The sequence below is a fragment of the Protopterus annectens genome, chromosome 8.part0, assembly GCF_019279795.1.
Source record: "Protopterus annectens isolate FY-2018-M chromosome 8.part0, PAN1.0, whole genome shotgun sequence".
NCBI lineage: Eukaryota > Metazoa > Chordata > Ceratodontiformes > Protopteridae > Protopterus > Protopterus annectens.
Window position 1 is genome coordinate 1,244,926,389 of NC_056741.1, and position 19,181 is coordinate 1,244,945,569.

The window sequence follows — 19,181 nt, forward strand, 5'->3', positions numbered from 1 at the left end:
CAGACACCATACCCTAGTTAGCCATGATGTGCATATAGAAGTATCTTTAAACAAACAACTAGGTTAAGCAACTGCTTGGTTATATTTCTGTGGCCTACAGAAAATTGATTTCATGTACTATAATTATTATGCAATTTTTATGCAATAGTAATACATTTTAATGTATAATTGTAATTTTATTTTCATTATTTATAAATCCATTAACAAATGCTTCTTATAGCACAGTACATGATTTACAGAGCTTCATATACAGATTATTATTTTAATAAACTTATATCACCTTTGCATGTATTATGAAAATCTATTAAATTGGTCATATCCTCTTTTATTAAAAAATGCTTGTATGATTACAAACATGGTCATAATTTCTTCTACATTTCATAACAGTATTACATGTAATATTTTCAGGTACACATTTCTTTCTCAGAAAATACTTCAAATTATGCAGACTTGTTAAATTTTTTCTTATCTTTAATATGACACAATGAAATAGTGAACATTAAGAAATAAAAGCTTTTTTTTTACTTACTATAGAACTCTGACCTTGCCTCTACCTGGTCTACCCACTTGTCCAGCCAGTTGGCCCTATGCTTCTGCAAATCAACAAAGCAGTGACAACACTGCTAGCCAGAGTAGGCTATACTTGTCAGTGTTTACAGGTGGTCACTCAACTCCTACCAAATATCTATTTTGGTCAGTGCACCCCTTGATCTTTTCCTGATAAGAATCATTGAAAAGGTAGAGCATTATCAGGGTTTCCTTGTCGGATCTGCCTGGAGTGTTACCTCATGCATTATACGTGATGCCATCATTCGAAATGCCAGAATAACAATGAGAAAAGTATGATATGAACTATGTTAATCAAGGTTAGAATCACTCCTTGTGGGGTCTGACATGGAACATGGAGACACCCACAAACACACAGGCCTGCAGCATCCAAACTGACACCCACACAATGACCTCTTCAAATAACTGGAAAAATATCCTAAAAAACTTAAAATGCCTCCAGTGGGAAGAGCCATACCTGAAAAATCAGCCTTGACAACAAAAGAGTTCCAAGAGGACTGCAGGTCCGAAAAAGACCCATCTGCAAGAATATGAAGGTATGCTTGCAAAATGAATGGAATAACACCCTGAAAGAAGCTGGCCTAAACTTGTAAAAATTCTCCTCAAATATAACCAGAACCAGCAAACTAAAATCACAGAGACAATCAAATTGACTGAAGAGGCATGCAACCTTGAACCCAACAACTTCAACAAATATCAATGACAAGATCAAAACCTTCGAGACCAGAATTATTGAAAAGAAACTACTGAAAGTTTGGACAGACCTACAAGATGAATTATACCTAGAAGCATACCCAGAAATCCATCACCACCCAACCAACACCTATACAGGACCTCAAAGATGCACCAGCTGATACAGGTCACCCCAACAGGTTTTTCCACCAGACCAAGACAACCCAGCACTGGAACCAACAAGGAACCTGATGATAAAAAGACCCCCTACACTGGAGAGACTCCCAACAGATGACCACCCAAACACAACAGGATTGAACCACTGGATCACCACACCCAAGCTGAACTTAAGACCTCAACCTACCCCAGGACTGCAACTGAGCTCCAAGGCCCAACAATCGACTGACTGCTACCAACCACGCCTGGAGAGATCCCTCCTTCGAAACTCCTACCAGAGGAACAAGACTTGGCAAGGGAAGAAAAACCTAAAACACCAATGAGACCCACCCATGGAAACCTTATGGAGACAAGCAAGGAGAAATCAACCCCCCCCCCCACAGCTGTAGCGAAAGTTTGGAATCATGGGGTCTTAATGAAAGACCTAACTTTTGTTCTACAACAATGTGGGAGCCTTGTTGGAATCATGATGGACCTTAAACTATTTACCCTTAAACTGCAACTGAAAGTCCACTTCCAAAACAACAAGAAGCAGAACCCTGAGGATGACACCACCACCACAAATACCCAAAAATGGAAAAATACAAGCAGCTGCCGCCCTCCTCCACACCCTATCATCAATGTCTTCCAAGACAAATGTAAGGCAGACATTCAGAAGCTTTTCCAAGGGCCTCCCAAGAAAAATCTCTACAACACTGGCAGAAAAAAATTTCAAGTCCTAAAGGAGGTCAGCAATGACAAAACGTGTAGAGTCATGAAAGTGGACAAAGGTGGAGGTACACTTGTTATCGACTAGGGTTAGGAGGGTGGCCTAATGGTTAAGGTGTTTGCATTACAAACACAAGGTGCAGGGTTTGAGTCTCACAAGGGATAATTGGTAAGGCTTAAAATAGCTCACGAGGCCAGTTAGCCTAGTACTACTCTATGAATCTATGAATCTGTGCTTCCTCATACAGTATCAAGATACTCAGCCTACTGAATAATCGCTCATTCTATGACTCCCACAGACCTTGGAAAGGTTAAACTGGCTTACAAGGAGATACTAAAAAGCACCAAAAGTCTGCTGTTCCAAGTTTAATACAAATCAAGAAGAATCCACATCAAACTCTAGTGTCTCTGCTGTGTAGCCTTCAAGGAGTATAAACTTACAAGCATAAGCAACTATGTATATACACAAGAAAAAATAATTACCTAATTAAATAATTAATTAATAGATAATTAAATCAGATGCCTCCAGCTACATTCAGTGTTAAGACCCCAAGGAATTAAACTGCCATACTTTAAAATAAAAATAGACTGCAAATTTGTTAATGGCACTGTTTGAAAATGAATATGCTTACAAGCATATTTTTTTATAATTTTGTTATGTATTATTTCAGTTATATTGATGATTTGATTTTTGTTTGTCAATGTGGCCAAGACCAGATCCCTGATTTTGATAGAGATCTCAGGAAAATAAATGTGGTCTGTCTTTTGATGAACCAAAGTGGGGGAATAATATTGTATATTTGGATGTAAAATTAAAGGGGTGTGACAATGGTCAAGTTCTAACTTACATACATATAAAGTTTGAAGATGGTGGACAATGTTTGGATAGTATGAGCTGTCACCCCCTCCCCCACTTGTTGTCATTACCTTATGGTGAAATTTTATGGTTGAGAAGATTATATAATAGTTAATTAGATTTTATGAAATAAATTAGGTTTATTCCTCAAATATATCTCTGTAGGGGGGTATAACAAGTCTGTTATAGAGAATGCCTTACTTCAAGTTAAGGGAGAAATTGTTAATAATGTGGTACTAGATTAGCAGTTTATGCCCATGAGAAAACTAGGAAACATAGAAATTGTAATATATCTTCCCTTAATAAACATCAAATGTATTTTGTTCCTACTTACACCGTATTTACTGAGAAACTGATACAACTGGTTAAATATTTTTGGAATTTTTTTGTTGCAGCATCGTGATTTTTCTGCCATCTTGTGCCTTTTTCCTTATATATCTTATAAAAGAGACAAGAATTTAAAAGATATGTTGGTGCACAGTAATTTTTAGGTACCGAATAAGTATTCCTATAGGACCCTTACTACTTCAGGTACCTTCCCCTGTGGGGGCCGTTTGAGTTCATATATGTTCAGAAATGTTTTTTTAAGATAAATTGTGTTAGGTCTGTACCTACTGATCACAGTGAAGTCACACAGCCAATCAAATAATCATATCAATCAACTCCTAAAAAATCCTTAATACAATGCAGTATATATTGTTAATATATAAACCATTTGTTTTAGACCTGGCAAGTGCTCAGCCTGTAAGTCAATGTATTCTACGCTTACAGGCTGAGCTCTTGCCAGGTCAAAATCAAATGGTTTCTATTAAACCTGTTTTAAAATTAAAACAAAAGGCTGTTTAATGTAGTAGGTTAATATGTTGTTTTGTTGTAATATAATGCCTTTTAGTCAGAAATTTTCTATGTATCCTAAAAGAGTTTTTAGATAATTTATATATTAACAATATATACTGCATTGTATTTTTAAGGATTTTTAGGAGTTGATTGATATGATTAGTTGATTGGCTGTGTGACTTAATTAATTAATTGATGTATCTATTTAAATTGTGTTTTTTGTGGTGAATGTTTTTCAAGCACTGAGGAAGGATATTTGATATCCGAAAGCTTTGCTGCTATTAAAAGTGTTTTCTGTTTTACGTTGGTGTTAGCTGCTTTGTTTTTGGATTATTGGTTGTTCTACAGCTACACCTATGTTCTGGATGGTCTTTTGTTCTGAAGATACATACTTAAATATCCAAGTGACTTATTTTATGTAGGGGAAACCAAGAGAGCATTCGAACTTAGACGAATCCCATGTTGCCATAGAAGACGCAAACATGGCAATATCTGTGAAAGATTCCCATGCACAATGCATTCTTAAAGGGGTTGACAGGCACAAGTGAGACAGCCAACTACATGTGGGAACAGGGCACCCTATCATCTATGAGATTATCAGCAATTTACAGAGTGCAATTCAACTATTGACTGACTTCTGACATGGAAATCACTGGTGAATGCATTACCAGGTAACAACCACATATGTTGATACATAACTATATTGAGCAATCACACTCAGTTCCAAAAAACAAACTTCTTCATGAAGCACTTTCACAAGCAGACAATCCCCAGTGCATCCTGATGAGCGGGATTGCATCCTCCTCACTATTTGCTGCTTATATACACTAACCATGAGACTGTACAAGAGTAAGGAAAAGGGCACAGATGTTACTAGTACTTATTGTTTTCTCTTCCATGTGCTCCCATGATTTCCATTTAGTTGGTAATATGCGATACCAAGGGCTTGCATCATCTCCAAGTCTCCAGTGAAAACATCAACCAGTCTTGCTTAGTGATTGGTACTTAAGATTAACAGCATTAGTCAGCAAGAGGGGTATTTAATGAGTGGAGCCAAAGAGAGGTATTTAATGAGTGGGTCCTGATTAGGTCAGTGATTATGTACCCTGTTCCTGCGCATAAGCTTGGATCAGCTGCTAAAATGTGTGATTCCAGCTCTTTGTTTTAGAGATACATGCACACATAGGCTGGAAAGCTAGTACAGAAGCTATTTGCAGGCAAATATCCCAGTGACAGTGAGCAGAACAAGACCTTGGCACACAGTAGATAAGCCACAAAAATGAAGTGGTTAGTAGATAGGATCAGATGGAGAAGAAAACAAAAATACACAGTAGAGTAGTAGATATAGGGGAAGTGGTACAGACCAGTGATTAAAAACACATGAATTCAGTGAACAGTATTCACTTTGCTGTAAAAGAAGCTTGGTATCACAACCCTAAGACCATAAAAAGTGAACTATGAAACAGAGGGAAATGCATTCTGCATTAACCTCTGAAACAGGGAATTTTGAATCTTACTATTAAATAATTAAAGCACTTTTTTACATGGAGAAAAGTTCCATTCACCCTCCAACATGGAGTAGAGCTATGCTAACTAAATATGCTAATGCTGAGGTAATTTTCCATCAGAGTATGGGAAATGTTTGATAATATGACAACCTCAGGCTTAGTAGATATTTTCCTGATTTGTTGTTACCGTCTTACTTGTCAGAGTACTGTAATTACAGTCCTTGATTTTAACATAGTCACCCAGTGAAAAGGCAAGAGGAAACAAAGGCATTGCAATAAGAAATACAAATGAATGGTATATGGGGCACATGGGAGCATGTGTGCCAAGCTACACATATAAACAAGAACAACAAATGTACCTCAGATGTCTTTTATGACCACTCATTAGGATGGACATAAAGGTCAGATCAAATACAAGTCTAGCTTCTATTCCAATTCTGTTTCTTGTTAGCAGGTGCCTTCCTGGATGGTTCTGCACTATTCTTGTCCACCATGGGTGGGAATAACCACTTGTACAAGATCAAAAAATGAATCTGCTAAAGTTATGCTCTTTAATCAAAAAACAAAGGATGAGGGCATCTGGAAAGTATTGTACCTTCAGCAGTGTTTCTGACAATGCAATACTCTCTCATTACATATAAACAGCAGCAGCAGCAATGAGACATTCTACAACTTGCAGGAGGCTAGCCACACCATCATGGCATGCAGGGGCTAGCCACACCACTGCAGCCTGCAGGGGAGCTAGTCACACCACCACAGACTGCAGGAGAGCTAGCCATATCCTTACAGCCTACAGGAGCTAGCTACACCATCACAGCATGCAGGGGAGCTAGTCACACCACCACAACCTGCAGTGGAGCTAGCCACACCACTACAGCCTGCCCAGGGCTAGCCATACCACCACAGCCTCCAAGCTGCTAGCCACACCACCACAGACTGCAGAGGCCTAGTCACATCACAATTATGTGACTGAGAGACATTTCTGTCTACCATATCCATATGCAGAGCTGCCACGGTAGCTGTCTGTACCACAGTATCAGATGTTAACAGCCTGTACTTTAACAGGTTCAGGCACTGCACATCTCTACCTTATCTCTGTATGGGTCTGACTGTTTATAAGGGCAAAATGTGGGCCACTAGAAATTAAAATAGATATACATGTAAAGAATCACCACATTAGTAACATAGCTACTCCTGGTGATTGGGAAATTTCTCACAACTCTAGTCTCATCCAAAATCATCTGTAAACAATATGTGAAATAGTGCTTGGAAAGCAGCAGCCAAAGCATAGAAAATAGTACTATGCAAATCTACAAGCATTAGCAGCTATGCAGTTACCCAAACATAACTTCTGTACATAATAGTGGCATAAAACAGATTCCAGCATGACCAGCTAGGTTCCCTAGCATGAATACAATTCATAGCCAAAGGCTGTCAGTGCATAGTGCATTTAGTTCTCTGTCCCCAGCAACACTTGTGATGAGCATCTGACATCAGGAAGTGCACAGATATTTTATCTCAGCACAAGGCTATGCCAACTGCATCATTTTGTAGAACAACAAAAACACTCAATTGCATCTTGCTGCTGTGTTGTTAGTAGCAGTTCTCTGTTCACTGAATGCCTACCATGTGACATGACTTCAAGCTGCACTCCTGTGCAGCATATAGCTGCCAAGAGAAAACAACAAACCAAGTAATGCAGTAGAAAGCACAGAATCATGAATGCTGATGCATCTATCATACATAGACAACATCTGTGTGCTGTATATACCTTAACAGGTTTAGACTCACATCCAGTACTGACACTGCCAGGGAAGTAGACCAGAAAAGTAGGAGAAACACACCTGAGCTGTGGCAACCGAACTATATCCATACTTCAGCACCTGAGAATATCACATTCCAGACAATCACATATACATAACTGTTAACCAGAATACAGGCTCAAAGTCAAAAAAAGTGTCTGACTCCATAGAAGAAACAAAATATGCCTTAATAATATGATGTGCACTGGGCCAATGTGCTTGTTACTGCAAACCAGGTATTGTTCCTGTACCATGCAAAACTTTAGGTGCAGTAACATATGTTCAGTAACTACTTAGCTAGCATTACTGCACTTATAAAGTGGTATTTTTGTTTTTTGTTTTTTTGTTTTGTAGTCTCTTTTGAAGAGGTAATATGTTTTAGCAATACCGTTTAACCAGCAAGACTGCTTTTTTGTAGGACATTGCTCACACACATGCATGTCACATAATGGTTTAGTGCTTTAAGTGTGTGTGTGTGTGTGTGTGTGTGTGTGTGTGTGTGTGTGTGTGTGTGTGTGTGTGTGTGTGTGTGTGTGTATACCAGTAAGAAGAGCAAGCAGCAGCAAAGCAGATGCTCTGAGAAGTGTTGCAGGAAAATGAAGAAGAAATTAAAAGAAAGACTTCAGACAGTCCCCAGGATTCATGAAACTTGCGCCAGGCGCAGGCATAGCGTTGGTGTTTTAATGCCAAATATGGCCGCCGACCGATCCAGGTACGAGCTGTTTCCACGTGCACTATAAGCGTACAACACAGCTGCACAGCTCACTGCACTTGTATGCTAATTAACCCATGTACAGCAGTGTAGCATGCAAATGAAGGTATATAGCGATTCATGAAGTGGTGCAGGCGTAGCGTAAGCATGCAGAAATGTAAACCAAAAAAAATGGTTTACATTTTTTCAAACAGAACATTGGAGCCATGAAAGTGGACCAAACTTACATATTACAATGTTAACATATGCTAATGGCTAAATATACAGCCAATGGCATAAAAAAACATGCACAACACATAAAAGATAACATTTAATGTAATGGCCACATGAACGCAAAGTACAACCGCAGTGCATGGGTGCACAAACGAGAACACAAGGAAAATATATTTAGATGTCATAAAACTGCAATGCAATGCAAATCATGATTTCGCCATAATAGTCAATGGTATGCATGCTACACCACAACCAAGGCATAAGGGTTGCTTAGGGTCTGTGACAGTGTCCTGCATGGTAATTAGGAATTAGCAGTCAATGCCAAGCAAATGAGTCAAGTAATACTGAATCACAAACATCCCATCAGTGTAAGGATATACCACACGGTGCAGCGGTACAACACCAAGTAGTGGCCTGGAGGTAAACATGACATCATGAGAGGTATGCGCTGCCATAGCTGTAAGCACATTGGAGCATGGGTAATCCGGGTTGCCTGTTGCTAAGCAAAGCTGCAGGATAGGGGTGTGTACCTAGCCATAGCTATGCTTAGCTGAAAGCACACAAGGTGACCGAAAGTGCATGTGAACGTGGATGAAAACGCTGTCAAAAGCCGTAAACCGGGCATGTGCGGCACACAACTTAGCTGAAACAGGAAGGTTACGGGAAGACAATAAGGAAATGCTGCAGTATGGTAATACGAGTGTAAATGAGTAATTAACACCTAGGAACTCATAGTGGGCCATTGACGACAGCTAACAAGGCTGCCAGCAGCTACCTGCAGAATAGGAAAGGGGAGTTGCCATACTGCTAAAAAAAGAGAACTGTCACATCAGAACAAAGCAAACCTGCAGTAGATCAGCTTCATAACACATTTTGCAACACATTCCTGGGTTGGGAAATTACAAAACATGAAAGCAGGCAACTGGATGTGTGCCTGACAATGGGAGGGGAATCGGGTTGAAAAGTGAAATAAAGGGCAATAGATGAATCACAGCAGCCAAGTGTAATTCAACACCACAGGCATCATAATAGCAGTACCTGTGGTGAAACCCACAAGTAAGATACCCTGCAGCTGGAACTGCACATACACACCCAATGACATCAGCAACTTCCAAAGCACAATAGTATAAAGTGTGAAAGCACCGCACACACACTTGTGTATTCCCAAACACTCTGCACCATCAGTGTAAACAGACGGGGAACTTTTAAAATGTACATGGTAGGGGCCGCCATAGCTTTGATTCATCAGTATGTGTTGGAGACTGAAGGTGGTGTGGAGGATGAGGCTGATGACCACCTCAGGAACCGGAGGAGAAGAAGAGTGTTCAGACCAAGGGTAACCTACAGGGGCTAAATGATTTGGAGATAGTACAGTGTTACAGGGTAGACAGGGACATCATACAGCAAATTGTTGAGCTGTGCTGGCCACACCTCAGAGCCAGGAATAACAGAGGGGAACCCATCCCAGTGGACACGAAGGTATGTGTAAGCTTGCGAGTACTAGCCACAGGTACCTTTCAAAGGCCAACTGGGGATATCATGGGGATCTCACAGGCATCAGCATCCAGGGTACTCCACCAGTTCTTGGATGCCATGTTACCACATGCCAATGAGCATATATACTCCCCCCGAATGCAGGAGGAGTTGGCCAGCAATATACGCCTCTTCCACTGTGTGGCAGACTGCCTGGAAGTATTGGATGCAATAGACTGCACGCACATGCACATCAAGTCACCACCCGGTGAGCATGGTAGGTGCTACATAAACCACAAGGGATAACACTCCATCAACTGCCAGGTTGTGTGCAATGCCCAGGGCATTATTATGGATGTGTGTTCTGGCAGCCCTGGAAGCTAACATGACTCCCACATCTCGCATGCCTCACAGCTGTACCAGGGTCATCCCATATGGCCACCTTGTGGGGGATGCTGGCTATGCACTGGAACTGTGGATGATGACCTCCATCAGAAATGCACACACACCCATGCAAGAACACCATAATGAGGCACATGCACAAACCAAAATCATCATAGAGTGTGTGTTTGGGATGCTGAAATCATGGTTCTGTTGCTTGGACATATCTGGTGGAGCCTTGCAGTAATCTCCAGGCACGTGTTGCCACATTTTCATAGTATGTGCCATGCAACATAATATGATCCTGCGGAAACAGCTGAAGCAGGGACATAATGGTGAAGGCCCTCACAGCCCACCACAATTGTCAAGGGCACCACAGGCACAGAGGGATTCAGACCATGACCACCCTGTGCCAGCCCCAGTAGGCAGATGGAGGCATGCCCAGTGTGCCCATGCCTTGGCAAAGAGGGAATGTATAGCACATACACTGACAGTGTAGGCCCCGATGGACAGACACACTTCTCCACCTGCACACACAGTAAACATGGATAGCACACACACACGACCACCTGTAAATTGTCATGTATAGGTGGTTTACTGTGTGCATCCTACTTAGGCAGCCCTCAGCTATTGCACACACAACTGCTATTGGCACAAGGTAAGTAAATACCTGAACAGTAAATTAAGCTATCAGCATGTGTTGATACTGTATGTATAGGTTCCTAGGTACATCAGTAGGTACATGCCTAACTGTCAGAGGCCATTCATAAACATAGCCAAAATGTGTCTGCTGTTGCCACCCCAGTGATTAACTAACTGTCCCTCTGTGGAGCAGAGCCAATTGTGGGATCCCTGGTCTGTAACCATTATTCCCCACCCACTCTGCAAGGATTCCCTGGTGTGTTATTGAGGGGCTCCATATAATGTAATCAGGGATGTAGTTCCAAAGCATGGGGAGTACCCATGGCAGGTATCTGTCACCCCAGCATTCTCCAGCTATGGTTGTGGCAAGGTATAGCTCATTACAGTGTGTGGCTCATTGTGACATGGATTCCCATAGCTGGAGCATATCCATTAAGCCTCACTTGGACATACCATTAACAGGTATCATCCATATGTACTCCAAATGATTTACACATTTGTTTGCAGTATTGAGGAACAGCCTTAGTACACTCTACATAGTAAACACCATAACCCTTGTACATATCCCAGATGCCTCAGTGGTAAAGCCAGTGACTGTGTCGTTCATGTCCTGGTTCCACAACCTGCAAGGGCTGTTATGTAATTCTGATGTCCCGAATGAGGGATGTTGGATGCAGGTCATTAAAGCATGTTTAAGCACATGTTAGTGGGTTTTTGCACCACTAAGTGCTGGTAATGGATATGCGCAACACAGGTCTAACCTTTGCTAAATATCATGCAGATCATGGGCAAAGCTGCCCAAAACTGCTGAAATGTGCGTTATTCACCCTTGTAGTAACAGTGCCTGCTCTGAGTGGTAAAACGACCACTGCCAGGAGTGGAACACACAACCATGTACACAATCTCCACAATAATCTACCACTAACCTACCTGAGATGTACCAACGGCAGTTGTGTATTGTGACAGGTTAAAACACAAAAGGGCGGACTTCGGGAAATAGTATAAACCGCCATGTACCCAATGAAAGGTGTATTCTCTCTCTCTCTCTCTCTCTATATATATATATATATATATATATATATATATATAATATAGAGAGAGAAAGGGTGATAGAGAGATATATGTTGATATATATGGATATACATATATATGCAAATATATAGATAGGTAAACAACATCTACACAACCATGGAGGTACATATAAATAGGATAACTACCAAATACCGAATGCTTTACATACTGAAGCGCGTAATCACGAGGCTTAAACACCGAAAGACCAGAGTACCAAAACACCAGAACCGCGAGTACTACTATCACAATGTTAAGGGACATTTATTTAGTGGTTCTGGTGCTGTGGTTCAGGTAGGTACTGTGTGTATATGTGTTTCTGATTGCTGTAGTGTGTGTAAGTGTGTGTTCTGAGTGTGGTGTGTGTTTCCGGGGGACTGTAATGTGTGTGTTTGGTTTGCTTTGTGTGTCTGTTTGTGCTATCTCGGAGGTAGATTATTAAAGTAGGTGTGGGGTGGGGTGCGCAGCCACCCACATGGGGGGTTGTATGGGGGCATGGCCACCTGCTCATACATAGTGTAGGATGGTTTATTTGGATGTGATGGTTAGCAGTGTGTCTGTGTGTGCGTGTGTGTGTTCTGTGTATGTGTTACTTTCGGGAATTTGACTGTCGTGAGTTTGAGTGTTCGGTATTGTGAGATTTGGGAGTCTGGGAACGGTAATGTGGTTGCTGGATGTGTGTGCATTCCTGAATCCATGGGTATGCTGTATACAGTGGTTGAAGTCTTCAAATATGTGTATAACATAGACCATAGTAATCACACATTCCACCACGACCGAACGTTATGAACAAAGGATATGGAGGGTATATGCCTATACACTATTACAAATATGTGCTATGGATATGAGCCAAAGATAGGGTTACCACATGTCCCATCTTGTGAGGGACAGTCCCTCTATGTGCAATAGTGTCCTGACCAAAGTGAGTACAAATACTAATGTCCTACAATCTTGCAATATTTGGTATGTTCCATATTTAATGTAATTGTTGCATAAAATAGTCATGTCTGTATCTAAAATACCTACATGTAACAAGAAACAGGATAAGCAAGTAAACCACTACAAGAATAAGATTTATATATACTTATATGTAAAGTTCTATACTTTGTACTGACCATGGGTATGTGTCGGCCGCTAAAATCTGATGTGTGTCATGCAAATGTCCCACTATGGCCATTTGAAAAGATGGCAACCCTAGCCAAAGAGGTTCAGTCACCAACACAGCTCCAATGAGTGAAAATATCTGTGACAGAAATACACGAGACAGCTTTCATGTAGCAACATTTCATTACATACCGATGTATTTCCAAAGGGATTGAAGGACCAACATCACCTGCATGCTATACAGGAACCAATTAACAATGGCTTAATGAATCAGCTTGCAATTATAGTCCACTAAAATATAGGTCTTCAGATAGGGAAGAAGCCCTCACACACATATTGAATATGTATAAATGCAGTTCCTACACACCTGCATCTGCTATGTACACCCACCTACATCTCCCCCACACCCAAAACAATTGCAATACATACTGTAATAACATCACAAGCATCCACTCACTCTATAACATCTGCAGAAGCCTTAACATACCTTTTCAGAGACACACTAAAATGGCCCTATGTGAAATAGTCGCTGTTGTACAATGGAACAGCCGCCAATGTTACAGGGTTTGGTTGCAATAATCCTGTATCAGACGGCTGTGCGTAAACCAGGAAGTGTTACCAATTACTGATTAACAGCACAGTATGATACACATGTACAGTATACCAAAGATGTCAGGTGAGCACAGTTCAAAACACCTAACGTTCTATGCATAGCCACACAGCCTTGAGCTGCCTAAACATCCTTGCCAGACCTAAACATTTGCCGATGTATCGGATACAAACCCTGCAGAAGTAGCAATGTTCAAAAATATAACAGCTAGACTCACATGTAGAACTACATCCTCTAGCCATTACACACAATCCACGGGGGCCATGAAGGTAATATATCTCTGTGTGTCTCCATATAGCTGTTGCAATTCATCACAAACAACTCATCCAGGCCGTCTTCCTCAAAGGTAGGGCAAAGGGACAATGCCCAAGTGGAGTATTCAATTATACACCACTGTTGCCATGTTATTGGCTAATGGAGTAGCTGCACAGCTGATGTGCATGTAATCATCTACTCCGGAACACCAATTGGTGGCAGGATACCACATGTTACTGATATCTAAGTATAAAAGGATGGCTTGTCATACATTCAAACCGTCTGTATATACCAGCAAAATGTTACAACGAGGATTGCAACACAAACTTAATAGGATTTAAATTACCATTAATGACAACTCTGGTTACTAATAAGGTATGTAGAACACTCAGTATGTTAGTGTATGTAGTACCTGTTCTGTAATAATTAAAGTGCTCGCAACGCATATAGTGGGAAAAGGTATTATGTAGTGATGTATTGTTGAGCATAGAAATGCTCATAGAAATCGTGTGTACTGCTGTAGGCCACAAGGTAAACACCTCATACACCACAAGGGATGCTATATAAGGACTTTGAACACAACAATTCCACTCCAGCCACTGTCAGTGGCAGGGCTGGTCCAACAAGTATGTGCCATAACAGGGATAGTATATGTTGATACACTGTAACAGTAGGCATATGTATGGGCGTATAACTGAGAATAACATGTCTAAGGTGGTCCTGCTGTGCAATTATGATTTGCATTGTGGGATATTGTGCCAAAAATGTGTAATGTACAGTATTGTAGGTAGATATGTCTAACATTTTACATAGCATTACTGTTATGTTATGCAACCATCAGGTATGTCTATTGACATGTACAATACACAATGACAGGATACATATGACTTGTAGTCACCAGACAGTGTATCAGCATGATAGCTTATTGAAATGGAAGAGCTAGTTAATTATCCATGCACAAAGGACATGTAATAGGTTCATAGGTTCATAGGTATGTACTATGCTGTCTGGCCAAGGCCATTCATAAGCCTAGCTACAGTGTTTTGCCTTGTGCCACCTCCCTAGGTTAGTTTCCTGTGCCTGTGAACAGCAGAGCCATTAGTTTCCTGCACCTCTGTACAGCAAAGCCACTGCAGTGATCCCTGGTGTACATGTCTGTCTCCCATCCACCCATTAAGGTATCTCTCGAAGAGTGCTAGTGAGGATCCCTGCCTGATGTTCATAGGAATCATGTTCCAAAGCATGGGGAGTGTCTGGGTCAGGAATGTATCCCTCCAGTATGTCTTAGTCATCATTGCATTTAGGTACATATCCCAGAGCATGTGGCTCTCAGGGGCTTTTGCTTATGTGGAGCATATCCATCAATACTGTTTTGGACATGAGCCTTGTATGCCCAGCAGAGATCACCTCTGAGTACACGGTATGCAAACGAGTACAGTTGGAGTTTCTGCAGTTGGGCTGCATATGTCATCCTTCGGAGGTCAGTATTCCTCTTGGTGTGGTGTTTCACGCCATTGCTGTTGTCTCGTAAGGTACATCCCAAATGGGGTGTTGCACTCTTTAATGTGTTTCATAAGTCATGAGTAGAGAGACACAATGGCTGCCTTTATTCTGGCTACAAACCCATTAGAGATTGGGGGGGGGGGGCACGTAGAAGGATATCAACACCACCTTGCCTATACGGTTATCAAAGGAATGAATGCTATCTACTTGGGTTCTAAGATCCCTTATTATGTCGTATGTATGTAGGGGACTACCACCTATGTGATAGTCCACGGGTGATTGGTGTAATCCAAAGGGGATGTCTATGCACCTTGTGGCATGCAGCTCGAGGCCATGTTATTGACACCAGGTATCCGTCCCAGTGACACCCTTATGGAGGGTGTCTGTATCAGCTGGGGAATCAATCATGGCCCCTAGTTTGCAGTCGTCTGCAAACCTTTTCAGCTTAAGTCCTCCTGTGCTAGCCTGTACCTCAGAGAAACATGTATCGAACATGAGGGTCCCTATGACCGAGCTCTGAGGGACACCAATTGTAACTGATTTACAGTAGGACCTAGAGTATGCTACCCTTACTGTGTGGGTTCTGTCCATGAGCCACTTTGCATAACATCTTGTGACGTAGGGGTTAATGTGCAGGTGGATGTGTATGTTGATAATACCAGAATGGGGAAAGGTGTTGAAAGCCTTTGAGAGGTCAAGGTAGGCTGTGTGGACCTCCTTACCCTCATCTAATGCCTTGGTAACTGTTTCAAAGGAGTCCACCAGGTTTAGGATGCATGGTCAGGCCCTAACAAATCCAAAATGGGTGGGATCAAATGTTTGGAGGCCACCAATGTCTCTGTGAATGAGATCCATGATGATGTGCTCCATAGTCTTGCAGAACAGTCTAGTCAGGTGTATAGGGCAATAGTTCCCCTGATCCATTGAGGCGCCACCTTTGTGGAGTGGGATAACTGTTGCTGTGTGCCATTCAGGGGCCACAATGCCTGATGCAAGGCTATTATTGAATATGGTGCCTAAGTGGGGAGCCAGTTCATTCTGAAGTTCGTGGAAATCGCAGCCTGGGATGTTGTACAGTCACATGGATGCTGTTTTCCTGGATTTAGAGAGTGCAGCTTTGAACTGCATAGTTGTGTTGCAGGGACTCTGCATCGTTCCTGTATAGATATGGGCCCTTTAGGGTGTGAGAAGGGTGTAAAGTTAGCACTGAACCTATCTTCCAGGGTGTTGCCAATATCAGTCGGTTCTGTAATGTTCATGCCTTACTGCTGTATGTCAGAGCAGATGTGGGTATCACCACTGACAGTAATGACATACCTCTAGAACGCTTTGTGGTAGTCCTTGGAATTAGTCACAGTTATGTTTAAGTAGCTAGCTTTTGAGGATGTGATAAGGGATCTCTGATTCTTACTGAGGCTGACCAGGGAGCTCCTTCACTCATGGGATTGTACTGTAACAGTCACCTCCTTCTGTTGTACATTATGTCCATGGCAGTGGACCACCAGAGTGGTTTCCTTTTCCTGAAGGGTAGCGTTATAGTTCTGTTTGGGATAGCATGATCCATGCAGTCATGTAAGTGCTAATTAAGTGCAGTTGTGTATGATTCAGCGGTTGTAACTGTATTGTCCATCTGCATGGGTGTCATGACGTTTACTACTGCTGTCATAAGAAGCCTGAAGTTGGCTTTGTAGAAATATTGTACTGTGGTTTCCGTAAAGGGTGTGGTGCTGGGATGTGGATAGCAAGGGTGATTAGCATACATTCGGATCTGACCAACGAGGAGATAACCCCAAGTGTGGAACACCAGTCACACATGTTGGTAATGACCAGGTCTAGGATATTGTTGCCCCTGGTGGTGGTGTGGATAGGTTGATCCAGGCAATTGGAGTTTATGAATCTCAGAAAGCATTGGCCTAATATTTTGGTACATGAGTAGGTATCCCAGTTAATGGTGGGGTAGTGTCAGTTGCACATTAGTAGTGTGTCTGGTTGAACCTTACTTTCCAGTACACCAAGAAAAACGGACCATTAACCATGGGGTATGGTGGGGGATCTGTAGCAAGCTACAATTTGTATAGCAGTTATGGCCAGAGTTAGTTGCACTTGGATAACCTCTGATGCATTGTGCTAAGCAACTAGCCTGGAGGTGTGGATATCCTTAGGAAATATGGACACACCTCCACCATGGGTTTTCCGGTCCTGGTTACATAACTGAAAGGTGTGGTATGAGTAATAGTCTGGTAGTGCAGGAGTGCTCTCAGGAGCCTAGAAGCAGGTCCCAGTCATTTCACAGATATCGAAGTGGTCCATTACAAGGAGTGCCTCGGGTGAGTGCGTTTGAGATTAAGACATCAAGCACTGAGTATCATTACCCTCAGGTTTTGCTTGCCTGTTCCTGTCATGGTGGTGAATATGTTATTTGAACTGTGCCTAAAACAGGCGCTATAGGAGCAGCAAGAGCCTTACCCATTATCCGGAATCCCAGGGCCGACAGGTGCAGGCCATCTGTGCCAAAGCATCATGTTCTGTTGACCATGTCATTCAAAGCACAGATACAGAAATGTAAACCAAAAAATGGTTTACATTTTTTCAAACAGAACATTTGGAGCCAGCGAAAGTGGACCAAACTTACATATTACAATACCGTTAACATATGCTTAATGGCTAAATATACAGCCAATGGCATAAAAACATGCACAATACATAAAAGATAACATTTAATGTAATGGCTACATGAACGCAAAGTACAACCAGTGCATGGGTGCACAAACGGAACACAAGGAAAATATATTTAGGAGTAATGTCATAAAACTGCAATGCAATGCAAATCATGATTTCGCCATAATAGTCAATGGTATGCATGCTACACCACAAATCCAAGGCATAAGGGTTGCTTAGGGTCTGTGACAGTGTCCTGCATGGTAATTAGGAATTAGCAGTCAATGCCAAGCAAATGAGTCAAGTAATACTGAATCACAAACATCCCATCAGTAAGGATATACCACACGGTGCAGCGTACAACACCAAGTAGTGGCCTGGAGGTAAACATGACATCATGAGAGGTATAAGCTGCCATAGCTGTAAGCACATTGGAGCATGGGTAATCCGGGTTGCCTGTTGCTAAGCAAAGCTGCAGGATAGGGGTGTGTACCTAGCCATAGCTATGCTTAGCTGAAAGCACACAAGGTGACCGAAAGTGCATGTGAACGTGGATGAAAACGCTGTCAAAAGCCGTAAACCGGGCATGTGCGGCACACAACTTAGCTGAAACAGGAAGGTTACGGGAAGACAATAAGGAAATGCTGCAGTATGGTAATACGAGTGTAAATGAGTAATTAACACCTAGGAACTCATAGTGGGCCATTGACGACAGCTAACAAGGCTGCCAGCAGCTACCTGCAGAATAGGAAAGGAGATTTGCCATACTGCTAAAAAAAGAGAACTGTCACATCAGAACAAAGCAAACCTGCAGTAGATCAGCTTCATAACACATTTTGCAACACATTCCTGGGTTGGGAAATTACAAAACATGAAAGCAGGTAACTGGATGTGTGCCTGACAATGGGAGGGAATCGGGTTGAAAAGTGAAATAAAGGGCAATAGATGAATCACAGCAGCCAAGTGTAATTCAACACCACAGGCATCATAATAGCAGTACCTGTGGTGAAACCCACAAGTAAGATACCCTGCAGCTGGAACTGCACATACACACCCAATGACATCAGCAACTTCCAAAGCACAATAGTATAAAGTGTGAAAGCACCGCACACACTTGTGTATTCCTAAACACTCTGCACCATCAGTGTAAACAGACGGGAACTTTTAAAATGTACATGGTAGGGGCGCCATAGCTTTTGATTCATCAGTATGTGTTGGAGACTGAAGGTGGTGTGGAGGATGAGGCTGATGACCACCTCAGGAACCGGAGGAGAAGAAGAGTGTTCAGACCAAGGGTAACCTACAGGGGCTAAATGATTTGGAGATAGTACAGTGTTACAGGGTAGACAGGGACATCGCATACAGCAAATTGTTGAGCTGTGCTGGCCACACCTCAGAGCCAGGAATAACAGAGGGAACCTATCCCAGTGGACAC

General features: G+C 41.9%; 1 protein-coding gene across 1 annotated transcript in view; it reads right to left on the minus strand.

Moving 5' to 3' along the window:
* Nucleotides 1–6,868: 6,868 nt before the first annotated feature.
* Nucleotides 6,869–19,181, minus strand: part of LOC122808454 — a 132,371-nt gene continuing 120,058 nt past the window's right edge. Inside the window, exon 4 of the mRNA XM_044079414.1 lies at nucleotides 6,869–6,993. Coding sequence (XP_043935349.1) covers nucleotides 6,869–6,993 — 125 coding nt within the window. The remainder of the gene's footprint in view (nucleotides 6,994–19,181) is intronic.